We start from the raw sequence: 13046 nt of genomic DNA on the forward strand, positions 1-13046 counted from the left end.
TGAACCTGCCTCCCATTAGCAAAGCACATAAAGAACATCCCCAGCCCCTGGGGTCAGAAAATAACCAAACTGCTGACGTTTAGGCATAACTCAGTAACTTGTTCCTTTAGAGGGTACTCGGCCAAAACTAGAAGCTCCTGCCATCTTACTCCATTCCTTTATCCATAATTCATGTTAACGTGGCTGCAGGTTTCCCTTGAGCTTCTCATATTAGATTTCCATTACACAGCCCTTTTGTAAACCTACCACATGACCATGTTTGTGTCAAATTGCTGTATTCTTCTAACAGCCAAAAGCAGAGTTCTAGTAACATTTTCTCCTTGGTAATATGGCAACATTGGACTAGATCCTGCCTTCATCCCAATTCCTGGGAAGTGGGTGGAGAATGTGGAGAGGTGACCTCACCCTCATCCTGCACACTGTGGACACGTCCCTGCTCCATCTCCTCCACCCACAGCCTGAGGCCCTCAAAGCACTGACTTCAAATATTTGATTTAGCATTGATTAATCATGAGTATAATTCCCAGTAAGAGGAAAGCTGTAAAACAAGGGCATTTGTTCTACAACAGGCAAATTAAGAAATCAACAGACGCATCACTTCAGATGGGGGCAGAGCTACACTCACTCAGGGTCTCTGCAGCCAGAAAGCCCCTCCCGGGCACACCCACCGGTCCAACCTGTCACAGGGGCCATGCCAAGACTCGTGCCCAGGGCAGTGACCCTCGTCCTTTCCAGTCAAAGGCCAGCAGACTGTGGGGAATAACCACCCTCCCTAGGAGCAGGTCTGCCCTAACAGCGGATCCCGGATCACTCCCTGAATGACCAAATAAGTGAGAACACCACCTCACGCACCGTGCCCTGGAAGCCCTACAGGAGAGCTCTGGGGCAGTACAGACCAGGCTTGGGATGAATAAATCCCTTTCTCATTAGCAGTTTAGGTAAGCCATGGCCAAAGCTCCAAAGACATCCAGCTGGCCCTTGGTGGTCTGAACAAGTACAAACGTACGCTGTGTGCCCAAAGTGGCCATGCTCCCAAATGGAGGCTGGGCAGGTGGAAGGTCTGTTGTTTACAAAAACACTACGTTCATGAACTGCCTTTGTTGAGAAGACGACGACTGAAGCAAATGGAGAGTCCCAGAAAATCCAGCCCTCACTGGCCACACCAGCAGGCCTGCTGCTCAGAGACTCCGCGGGCCCTTGGTATTTGTGCTAGGCGGGGAAGGACTCAGCAGGGGCTAGGGGGCTAGGGGCATGCATGCTTCGGCCAGGCTGCGGGCGTCTCACTGGAGACCCGTCCTGGACGAGCGCTAACTAGCACTTAGCCGGGACCAGCTCTCCTGACTGCAGGTCTTTCTAAATTCCTTCTGCTGGCAGCCAGATCCCAGCAACAGGAGGAGGGGGGAGGGGTGTTGGAGTCAGGGGTGGGGGCAATCACATCCCAGTCTCCCACACAAATGCTTGCACCGGGAGGGTAAGAAGCAGAGGCCTTGGGCTTTGCTCCTGAAAATGTCAAAACATTTGTGGAATTCAGCACTAAATAAGCAAATCCAAAAGTATGGCACTGGGAACTACATCCAGTCTCCTGGGAAAAACCATAGTGGGAGGGAACATACAAAAAGGATGTACGTATGTATGTCTAACTGGATCACTTCGCTGTACAGCAGAAGTTAGCGTAATTTGTCAATCAACTATACTACATTCAAAAACCAAAAATCAATAAAAATTACAAAAAATAGCAGAGCTCCAAAAGTGACTCCACACCGCTCTCGACTCACCAGAGATGGAGATGGGGTGGTGCTGTCCTGGCTGCCGGTCTGTGCATCGAGGTCCATGGAGCCGGCATTCCTCAGACCCTGCTGGGGTCGGAGGTCCCAGCTGGCCCCTCCACGTGCTCCCCAGGACTGGAATGCCCATGTCAGCACTCACTGTCTGAATAAGGAGGGCTTCCCAGCTCTGCCGCCGCCCTCGGACACAGGCTCCTCAACTCTGTGCTAGGTGGTTACGCTTCCCTTCATTGTCTCGTGGCTCTGTTTTGGCTTCAAAATACCAACATGCACCTCGTCCTAAGCAACACATCTGCTTGTGTTCACTGGAAACAGCTCCGGGGGCATGTAGACCCGGGCGCTGGGCGTTGGATGAAGGCTCCAGGGCGTGCCTGTTACGTTCTGAACCCTAACATGTGAGTGTAAGATAGATAAAAGATGCTTAAGACCAAAACTGAATTGCAAATTTAAGAGCACAAAGAATAATAGCAGTAACCAATGATCAGGGGAGCTTTCCTAGAAGGCTAGGAAGGTACCTTCCAGTGGGTGTCAGTGACAGGGACCACCAGGAAGCAGAACGTGACCAGAGACCACAGCGCTGCCCGAGAGAGTCAACAGGTCCCCAGGGCACCACCGAAGGCCAGCCCTGTGCTGACTCACTGGCCACAGCCACCGCCCCAGCTGAACGACCGTGTTTCCCCCTTGCCTCACCCTCCACTGCCAGCAGGTGACAACCAGAGGTGTGGGAGATGCTTACCTGGGCCGGTGGCCTCCCCAGCTGCTGCTGTGCTGGGGACCCCGGGGTGCAGGCCGTGTGGCTTCCCCTGTCCTCAGGCCGCACCCCCCCCCAGCACCATGGGGTGAACTTAGGTGATCCCCTTGGCTGGCCCTGCTCAGGTCTCCTCCTTGGGCCTGAATATTGGGTCATGACACCCAGGAAGCCCCCCGACCCTCTGAGCCGCCATGGAGGAGCTGGAGACTGAGGAGGCAGATGAGTTCCCAGCACTTGTGTCGGGAAAACAGCAACCTGTTAACCCCAAATACACCAGACAGGAAGGGAGAAAAAAAATTCCCCTGCAAACCAGCCTTTGAGAACTAGCTGCTACTGCTTCCTCCTTGCGGTCAACCTCTGGGCAGCCAGATGGCCAGGTCGCCTGCGTGGACGTGGGAAACAGACAGGAGCCACTCTCATTACCAAACCCTTTTCCTTTTTTATTTGAGATAAAAACAGCAAAGTCCCACACACCATACCCTGCGGGAAAACGAGATGAGCAAGGCGTGTTGGCTATTTACAATAAGGGCTGCAGCAATCGGGGCCCCCGTGCAGCCCAGGTCCCAGTGCAGACGCTCCGTGGGGGCGGGCGGTCAGTGGCACAGGGCGATGGTCTCCATGTTCAGGAAGCGGACGTGCATCTTGGTCTCGATGTCGATGCCCTGCCAGATCTGGAGCATGGACGGAGCAGCATGAGTGGGCATCCCCGCCCCCCAAGACCCCCAGCCACTCCCTGCCCGCCCACCTCCGCCACCCACCAAGATGCCCCACAGGTGAGATCCAGAGCAAAGTGCGGAACCTCTTCCATCTGCCTCTTTGCTGGTTAACTGGGCTCTGACATTCAGATTCCTTCTGGACTGTTACAGCAAGTTATTATTTAAGTGCTGAATCCAGGCTCCTAGCTGAAGTCACTCGAGCCACCCACCACCACTTCAGGCTCCGTGATTTTCATGCAAATTCCTGAGCCCCTGTTAAACCTCCTTTGCACCAGAAAGACGTGGAGACCACCACCTGTGCTGCCCACTCCGTGGTGGGGGCTCCCGTGGAATCCTGCACGGAAGCGGCTTGTAAACTGTTAAGGGCTGTGCAACTGTAAGATCTCATCAAGCCATCATCATTCATTCAAAGGTCGCGACAGGTCTTTATAACCTCCCAAGGATAGGTCACCGTGTTCCAGAAAGATAAGCTCCTGCCCAGGAAAGGTGGTTTCTGCCAAAGACCACGTCTGTCACCACATACCTGGCACGGCCATCAGGGTCCATCCTGGCCAGGGCCCTAGCGGACACTCAGGCCACCAGACCCAATGCCGCACTACGGGCTCCAGCACCCAGGACTCTGCTCCTCGGCCACTCGGGCCCAAGAGGACCACGGATGGTGAGACAGCTGGAAGGATGCGGACAGGAACCAAGGGGTGTGGTGGGCGGTGACTGGTCACTGTCTCCCTGATTATGTAAGAACTTCAGACTCTCACAGTGTCGCCCTCAACATCTCCAGGGACAGCCACAAGGCTCGGGCACGCACAGTCCTGTGGGCACCCAAGCCACAGGGAGGCCTCGGCACACTTTCGGCCACCGTCATGCGCCCACAGTCCCAGGCGCTTTCCTTGTTAGGTGGGCAGGGTGTTCCCAGGAAGAGAGGTCTGGATGCGCAGGGTGGTTTCTGCCAAATGCCAAGGTGATGAGAGGGTCGCGGGGGGCGCTCAGAGAACAGGAGCGGCCGGCTGGTCGGGAAAAGCCCAGCAGCCACGGACTGGGGGCGCTGGAGGCGGGCGGGGCAGGGCTGGGAACAGACTGCTGGTTTTCTGAGGCCAAAAAGGATTTCATCTCGTCTTCTGGCTTAAAGCAGCATCCTTCCTCCCTAACCTGCCCTTGCCCTCCCTGTCTTCTCACCTCTCATTCTGGCTCTTGCCTGGGTGTTACCACCTTTCCGCATGCCAAGGTCACCCATGGCACAAATGCCAGCTCAACTTCTCCCCGTCTACCCGCCCTGGGGGAGTGGGCAGGGCACGTCTGAGAGGGAGGCTGACCTCCTCCAGCTCAGCAGGCCCTTCCCGTCTCTCCTTCAGGCCGGGTCTGTACCACCCACGCCCCTCCTCACGTCCCTCCTCTTACCCCTTGGACAGGCTGCCCCTCGGCTTCCTAGAGCTTCAGCCATAGGGTGGGGGTCCCCAGCCCTGTCCTGGGCACAGGCCTGTTCCCAAAGGGCCGCCTGGGAGTGCTGGCAGCTGGCCCAGGAGCCCCTGGCTATCATTGCCCTAACCTCCCATCTTCCTCAGCTCCTTGAAGGGGTGCGGGGGCACCGCTGTTGGGATGCTCAGGGCCAGAGAGTGGGCAGAGCACCGGCAGGCTTGACTCCTTGCCAGTCAGAGCACCCAGATTCCCAGTGTGCAGGCACATTTGCAGCCATGAAGGCTGGGCGAGGCCTGAACGTCCACTAACCAGGGTGGAAGGTGGACAGCTGGGCACACAGCACTGTCTGTGAGGCCCGGGAGGGCAGCAGGGCCGCACGTGGGCAGCACCAGTGCGTGCTGAGAAGAGCTGGGCTCACAGGCATGGAACATTCCAGACCCTGGTTCCAGCTGTCAACAGGGTGCTTCTGAGAAAGGGGACCAGGGACTTGATAGGGAGAAAAACGGAGCCTCCCTCAGAGGCCCTTTCGCACTTGCTAAGTTGTTTTGACCGTCTGTGACTAACATTACCCTTTCAATAAACATAAGTAAAACCAGTTTAAACCACTGTAAAGGCCACATTCAGGCTAGACCCTGTTCCCTTGAGACGCCCGTCTCTTCCTGACCAGCAGGGTCCCCCGCAAGCCCCCAGTGCAGCCCCCATGTCCACCCCCAATTCCCAGGCACCCACCTTTAGGAAGTCATCGAAGGTGATCCCCTCGTACACTTGATCAGGCTCCTGGGGACAGAGAACGGGGCGCAGTAAGTGGTTTCTGCCCAGAGACCCTCCACCTCCACCCTCCAACACAGAAAGGGGGATGGGGCATGTAGGTAGGACCATAAGAACATTCTGGACTGTTTGGCTCTAGCTCAGGGCTAGTCACCTTGAACTCTGGCATCCCCTTGATGGTGGGGTGGGAGCTGGTGCAGGCCCACCCCCTACCTATGTCCCTGGGGAGGACAGGGCTGACAAGGATGGGAAAAGAAGGCGGGTGGGGTGGGCACAGAGGCTGGGGCGGCCACCAACAGACACTCCCTGTCATTTCTCCGTCCTGCCTTCTCAAACCAGGCTTGGCTGAGAGCAGCTCTGGGCTGACCGGCACTCCAGACACTGGGCAAAGGGCCAAGGGAATGAAGGGCCAGCCAGCACAGCCCACCCCTCTCGCCCGTGAGTCAGCCTGATGGCATGGGGTCCAGGAGCCTCCCCTCCTGCGGAGTCACCTGTGCACCCAGGGACGCACAACATGATAAGCGAGGCTCCTGTCCCTGATGCCGCTGCGACCAAGTCCCCACGACCCCCACCCACAGCACCCTCCGTGCCCGTGACAACCGGGCGGACATCCCACCGCCTGTGAACGTGAGATCAGCCAAAGAAAGCGTGGTCATCCAGGCTCTGGATTACCACGAAGAAGGGGTCGATCCCAGATGGGCTGATACGGAACAGGCTCCAAGATACGCGCCCGGTGGGAAAAAAAAAAAAACAAGGAGCAGAAAGACGTTTGCAGGCTGTTCCCTACGCCACAGATGGCTGCCACCTGCCCCAGGGACGTGAGGGGTCAGCACGGGGACGAGAAAGCCGGGGGACTTGAACGCTGTGTTGTGTAACTCAGAACTAGAAGACCCAGTGTGCGCGTTGATCTGTGTCAGGAAAAATCCATCAAAGGCAGGTCTCTTTAGGGAGGAGGACCAGGAGAGAGACACTTCTCTTTATGTACCGCTCTGAGATTCGTTCTGACGCGTAGTTAAGAAAACACCAGGGACTTCCCTGGTGGTCCAGTGGTTAAGAGTCGCCTTGCAATGCAGGGGACACCAGTTCAATCCCTGGCCCAGGAAGAGCCCACGTGCCACAGAGCAACTAAGCCCGTGCATCACGACGACCGAGCCAGTGCTCTGGAGCCCCGAGAAGAGAAGCCACCACAAGTGAGAAGCCAGCACACCGCAACCAGAGAGTAACCCCTGCTCGCCGCAGCGAGAGAAAGCCCGCGTGCAGCAACGAAGACCCAGCGCAGCTAAAAATAAATACGTAAATAATTCATTTAAAAAAAGAAGGAAGAAGACACCAGCAGGCACTCTCCATGTGTCTGCTACAAGTGTTTCACCAACGTGATTACCATGAGCTGATGCGAATCTCCCAACAGCCCCCTCAAGTGGGCTTTGCTCTTAATCTAATTTGGGATATACTTTTTAATTTTATGAAAAATGCCAGATTTTTAGAAGGCCTGGACCAGCCCTGTCCCTACGGCTGCTTGCTCTTCGTGACCAGGGTCAACAGACAGAAGAAGCGCTGCCCTCTGCCTGCTGCCCACCCCAGGTCCCTGGGGGCAGCCAAGGGGAGTGAACTATAGATGAGGCCCCTCGGGCCCGAGACCCAGCCTGGAGGGTGACGCCCAGTGGAAGCAAGGCAGGCGGAGGGGCCGGGGGCTTGGGGCAGCACCGGGGCCGAGATCCCAGGAAAACCGGCCCGCCCTCCAGCCACAGGAAGGCTTCCCAGAGACGCACCCTGGAAAGATCCCAACCGCAGTGGACAGCCAGCCCTGGAAGTCCACGACGGTGGGCGATGCCTCATCTGTCTCTGGCAGAAACGTCAGGTGTCCTCAGAGGCCGCACAGTATGAAAGGACATGGTCGCCCCTCGCCCCACGCCTCTGTGTTTATCTGGTCGATGATCACAAGAGAAAATATTTTACAAGCACACAGAAGAGTGGTAAGTTAAGGAAGATGATGCCCACGGTGGCGGGATACCCACCCTGGGAAGCCTGCACGGGCTCCAAGGATGCGTGGATTCTATGCAGATCAGCAGCTGCCAGCTGCCAGCGATTTCACGACAGCAAATTAAGAAAACTCGCCAATTGAAACTAGAGTACGACAGGGAGCAATTTATCGGAGGAGAGTGTAATTAAATCAAGTGGGGATTCGGCTCGCGCAGCCCGGCCAGGGATCCCCGCGCTCCCCAACGAGGCTGCCAGCCCTTTCTGCAGCAGCTTAATCTGCTGAGGAGGGTGGGTTCACCAAACCCAGAAGCCTCCCCAGGGCCCCTGAAGCAGACAGATAAAATGCAGGTCAATAAAGTGACCACAGCTCCCTTGCTCCTGGGGGCAGGCCCAGGCCCATCATCTCCAGACGACGGGCCTGGGCACAAACAGCATGTTCCAGCAGGAAAAAAACACCCCTCCACCTGGGTTGGGGTGACCCCAAAGCCGTGGTGGTTTTGTCTGGGACGGCAGCCATGGTGAATACGTAGGAGCCAGAGGGGGTGGTCTCCAGGGGACCACCTGAGACCCACCACAAGGATCAAGGAACATGATGAGGTGAACACCTCATCACGGAGGTGATCACGTGCCTGCCCACACAGCCCCCCAGGGGCTCAGAGCCCCTGTAAGACCGAGTCCAAGGTCACTGTCCAGGAAGCCCAGAAGACTCCTTTGTCTCTGAGCCTTGGTTCACTTGGAACCAGTGAACCAAGGCTACAAATCCATGAAGTGATGCCCATGGAGAACCTAGCACGGTGCCTGTGCTCACCCTTCGGAGGACCCTGGGGGGTGCCTGGTTGCCTGGAACCTCCCAAGGGAACCTGCAACCCCCTTTCCCCGCAACAGCACCACCCGAGCCTGTGAACGCCGGCAGTGACCGCTCACAGGACGCGCTGGTCCCCTGGCCTTCCTCCCAGTGCCCTCTGCTCCATCTGTTCTGCACTGGGGGTGACTTCACACCCCCCCACCCCCCACCAACCCAGGGACAGCAGCTGTGTCTGGAGACACGTTTGGCTGTCATGACTTGGAGGGTGTGACTGGCCCAGTAGGTAGAAGCCAGGGACGCTGCTCAACACTGCAACCCCAGAGGGCCCTGTGTCAACATCGCGGGGCGGAGAAACCCCAGGCTCCAGAGCCCGGCTCTGAGAGATGACTTACCACTTCTGACACCAGCGGGAGGCCTCCCACCCTCATCAGCCACACGCCCCGATGGCCGAGCCTGTCTCATCTACACGTCACCCCCGCGGCTCCCAGCTCCTCCCTGGACACCAGATCGTGGGCCCTCAGGAGACCCCTGCCCTCCAGGCCACAAATCGCCTCATTAAGAATAAAATTAACGAGAGCGAGCCCATGCGGTACACCCACCGGGCCTGGCGCTGTGCCAGGCGCTACTGTGGGCCCAGGGAGGCCACCCAGTAGGGTCTGCGGCCCCCCAAGCCCAGCCTCCCCTGCCCGGCCCGACCCCCCAGGACTGGGACCTCAGTCCTAGTTTTCTGGTGGGACAGGAAAGCAGCGAGGTCTCTGAGCGGAGCTCTGCGCCAGGCCCAGTTGGAGTGGCGAGCAGGCCACGGGCGGTCTCTGCCCTCCAGGCCTTCCAGCAGCGCAGACTCAGAGCGGGCAGGGCTCGGCGGGCGGAGAGTGGAGGGTGGGGACAGGGGCCCCGGGCCCTCACCATCTGCCCCACGCAGACGCTGGCCGCCTCCATCATGGCGCCGTCGGCGATGGAGCGTGCCGACTCCTTCTCGATGTGCGGGTTCCCCGACAGCAGCTCCTCTACCACCTGCCGGGCGGGGCAGACACACCGTGAGCTCGGGCCTCAGGCCAGGCCGCTGAGCGCGGTGTGTGGAGGCGCCAGGGCCCGCTGGGTGGGCGCGGGAGCATACTTTACATTTCGATACTCTTCCAGGGTGATGCGGCCGTCGCTGTCCGAGTCGTACATGTGGAACAGAACTGGGGGTGGCGGGGAGAGGAGAATGAGTCAGGCGAGGATGAGAAGGGAGCCCTGGGTTCCCTGCTCCTCCAACCTCCCCCTCCCTCAAACTGAGCAAAGCACCCCCAGCAATGCAACCCGAATGCCAAAGCTGTAGGGTGCAAGGGAAAGGGCATGGGGCCAGACGGACCACTTCTGGTGGGTGACCTTGGGCAAGCGACCTCACTTCTCTGAGCCTCAGCTTTCCCATCTGTAAAATGGGAGTCACTACACCTCTGCCTCATTGTGGTGGTGTCAGGTGAGCCAAGGCCGGTGGATCACGCCACAGTCTCATCAAGAGGAAGTCAGCTCAGCGTGACTTCAAGGTGTCACTCCTGACAGACCCAAAGAGGGTGGCTGCCATCCTGGGCTTGGGGCAGGTCATGGACCCTGCTGCTTCCCTCCCGCCCCTGGCTGATCCAAGCCGGCCCCCGAGGGGCATTCACACCTGCTTGGCTTGCTTCTGTCTCAGTGAGGTCACCTGGTCCCTTTGCTGACATCCCAGCAGCCTGCATCCCAGCAGAGCCAGGAACTGAAGGGGAGGTGACCTCTCCACCCCTGGCTCAGCCTCAGGGAGCCTCAAGCTCTCGAAGGCCTCGTCCCGGCATTTACCCTGCCTGGCGCTCTGCAAACATCTCTGCCCCTCATCCTCACACGACCCTGCCCCGAGCCCGTGTCACAGACGGGGCTGACAAGCTCAGAGAAGCGAAGGCATTTGCCCACAGCTGCCCTATTAACGGGGGCTTTCCTGGTGGCTCAGATGGTAAAGAATCCGCCTGCCATGCAGGAGAGCTGGGTTCGATCCCTGGGTTGGGAAGATCCCCTGGAGAGAGGGGCCTACCCACTCCAGTATTCTTGCCTGGAGAATTCCATGGACAGAGGAGCCTGGCGGGCTACAGTCCATGGGGTTGCAAAGAGTTGGGACACGACTGAGTGATTTTCACTTCACTTCATTAACAGAGGGGCAGCCAGGGGTTTGAACCAGAGTCTGTCCCATCCCACAGGCCCCATGACCCCTGACCCAGCCCTTGGAACCATCTGGAAGCTGGGCCGACACCAGGCGCCATCCCCCTGCCCCCAGCAGTCCTCAGGACACATCCCGAGCTAAGTATAGCCTGGGCCCTGTTTACATTTCCCTGCAGACACTGCTGCCTTGGGAGCAGGGTGCAGAAGGATGCTGGAGTCCTGGGAAAGTGCACAGGGAGGGAGGGGTGCTGCCCGCCCTGAACTCAGACCCAGGGCCAGAGGGGCCCCGAGGGTGGGAGGCATGGGCCCGTGGAGGGTGCCCCGTGAAGCTGAGTCTGGTGGCGGGCTGTGGACCAAGGCAAGCGATGAAAGCACCCCTGAGGTCTCATCCAGCCTCAGAACCACGCACGTGTCCAGCCCTTGTTCCCAGTGTCAGGTTCAAGGTCAACAGCTGCTTGGCGGAAGGGCTGGATTGAACCAGGTCTGTCCGAACCAATTTCCCATCACCAACAGACCCTTCTATTTCCAGAAAATCACCAGCTGCTGAGGAGTGTCAACAAGGAGGCTGTCTCAGAGCAGCCTAGGAGAGGGAGCACCCTCTATGCTGTGAAACCCCCCTCCCCAAGGCCCAGAGTTGGGGCTCCCTGGCCCTCCCCACCCCCGGCAGGGGGCACAGCAGGCCTCGGGGACACCCACATCTCAGCTTCTCTTTCCGGCACAGCTGCACCTGCTCCTCATCCATGGTGGTGTCGATGGGCCGGAAGTAGGACATGATGGTCAGAAAGTCCTCGAAGTTGATCTCGTCGGCCAGGCCACTGGATCCCTTGCGCAGGTTCCTGTGGGAGCAACGAGGGGGTGTCAGAAATGCATTCAAAACAGAACCTCATCTCACTGCCGCCCACAGCTCCAGAGAACCCGGCCCCTCTAGGCACTCACTTCACCTATAATGGCTATCCCAGCCTTGGGTTCTGCTACCCAGCGACCAGCTCGTGAGGGTCCCGGGGCCCCCCTGGGGGGTTAGTCCAGCCCTGTGCTGCACTCCTCCACCCAGAAACCACCATCCGGGGGTCTGGGGCAGACACAGGCAGCTGCACCTCTGCTGGGGCGGGGGGCTTGCCAGGCATGCACGGGGGACAGAGTTAGGTGGTAATTCACCAGGTACGTCTCCTGACCCTTTCCTTTAGATCAAAAGGGTTAGGGGGTCACAAACTGCAGCCCAGGGGCCAAATCCTGCCTGCCGCCTGCTTTTTTATAGCCCATGAGCTAAGAAGGGTTTGTATGTTTTGATATGGTTGAAAAAATAATGTTAAGGGGGGAAAAAAAGAATAGCATCGCATGACAAGTGAAGATTACATGAAATTCAAATCTGAGCGTCCAGAAATAAAGTTTTATTGGCACACGGCCATGCCTGCTCATTTACATGGTATCCGCGGCTGCTTTCAGGCTACAAAGGCAGAGCTGAACAGTTGCAACAGAGACGATGTGGCCCGTGAAGCCTAAAATATTTACTCTCTGGCCTTTTAGAGAAAGTTTGCCAGTTCCTGCTCTCTGTCAGCCGTCTGAAACTCGGGCACAGTGATCTGTGGGCAGGCATTTCTGAGTAATCTGTTTCCTACCAAAGTGTGAACTGCACCAAAGAACTGCAGGTTTTCGAACAGATGAGGGCAGGTTTGAGATGTCCCTGTGGATGCTTTTCAGAAGGGGTGGGAAAGGGCTTGAGTTCCAGGCGGGGCTCGGGGAGCGAACCCAAGGCTGCGTCCGTCTCGTGCCAAGCACACTGCGGGTACCCAGCAAATGCATGCGAGGGCACTAACAAGCCACCAAGTGCAGGTCCTGGCAGAGGAGTTGGGAAAGAGTCAGCCTGGAGCCGACGCCAACCAAACACGGGCTCCTGACCCACCGCTGCCCTACCCTCACCGCTGATCGACTTCTACTGGGGCAGGCCGCCATCTGTCTGATGGTCCCCCTACCCTCCCTGTGCCTCCTTGCAAAGGGACAGTTCTCAGCTGGCCTGGGATGATGGTGCTTCTCAAATGCACTTGGGTGCCTCCTGGGGTCAGGACCACATCTCAGCTTAAAGGAACACATTCAAGGTTCTCTCCCCAGGGGCCCGTCTGTTGTGATTTTGTTGCTAAGTTGTATCTGACTCTTTGTGATCCCCACAGACTATAGCCCTCCAGGCTCTTTTTCCCATGGGATTTCCCAGGCAAGACTACTGGAGTGGCTTGCCATTTCCTTCTCCAGGGGATCTTCCCAACTGGAGATCGAACCTGCATCTCCTGCATTGGCAGACAGGTTCTTTACCGCTGCGCCACCAGGGAAGCAGGGGCCCAGTTGTTCCCTTTCAAATCCTGCCCCTGCAGCGTGCACCACACTCCACCGTTCAGAGATCTCACTATCCCCAAGCTTCCATTCCAGGATTTTCCAGAAAGAAGTGGCTCCCGAGCCTAGATCACGAAAGGTGGATTGTGAAACAACAACTGGAGAGATGAGAGGGGATCTCCCCAGGACTCAGTAAGCCTAGTCTTTGAGTGTGTGTGGTGGTTTTTTTTTTTTTTTTCAATTTTCTCTGAAATCATCTCTTACAAAGGTTTCCCACTGTTCCTCTGGACAGATTTTTAATAACCTCAGAGTTCCTGCTGTCAGGGGCACAGACCAGA

The 13046-nt window shown here is 57.6% G+C and overlaps 1 protein-coding gene across 4 annotated transcripts in view; it reads right to left on the bottom strand.

The window, feature by feature from the left end:
- Positions 1-2954: 2954 nt before the first annotated feature.
- The window catches only part of TESC (tescalcin), a 60553-nt gene continuing 50461 nt past the window's right edge, over positions 2955-13046 (bottom strand). For 2 of the 4 annotated variants that reach the window (XM_043439936.1, XM_043439930.1), the window contains exons 4-8: positions 11083-11222; positions 9340-9401; positions 9124-9231; positions 5394-5441; positions 3971-4194 (exon numbers count right to left, since the gene is read on the bottom strand). In XM_043439936.1, the coding sequence (XP_043295871.1) occupies positions 4003-4194; positions 5394-5441; positions 9124-9231; positions 9340-9401; positions 11083-11222 (550 nt within the window). In that variant the 3' untranslated portion in view covers positions 3971-4002. Of the gene's footprint in view, positions 3207-3970; positions 4195-5393; positions 5442-9123; positions 9232-9339; positions 9402-11082; positions 11223-13046 lie in introns of those variants that run through there. The other 2 variants (XM_043439947.1, XM_043439928.1) reach the window with 2 other exon arrangements.

The sequence above is a fragment of the Cervus canadensis genome, chromosome 1 (assembly GCF_019320065.1).
Source record: "Cervus canadensis isolate Bull #8, Minnesota chromosome 1, ASM1932006v1, whole genome shotgun sequence".
NCBI lineage: Eukaryota > Metazoa > Chordata > Mammalia > Artiodactyla > Cervidae > Cervus > Cervus canadensis.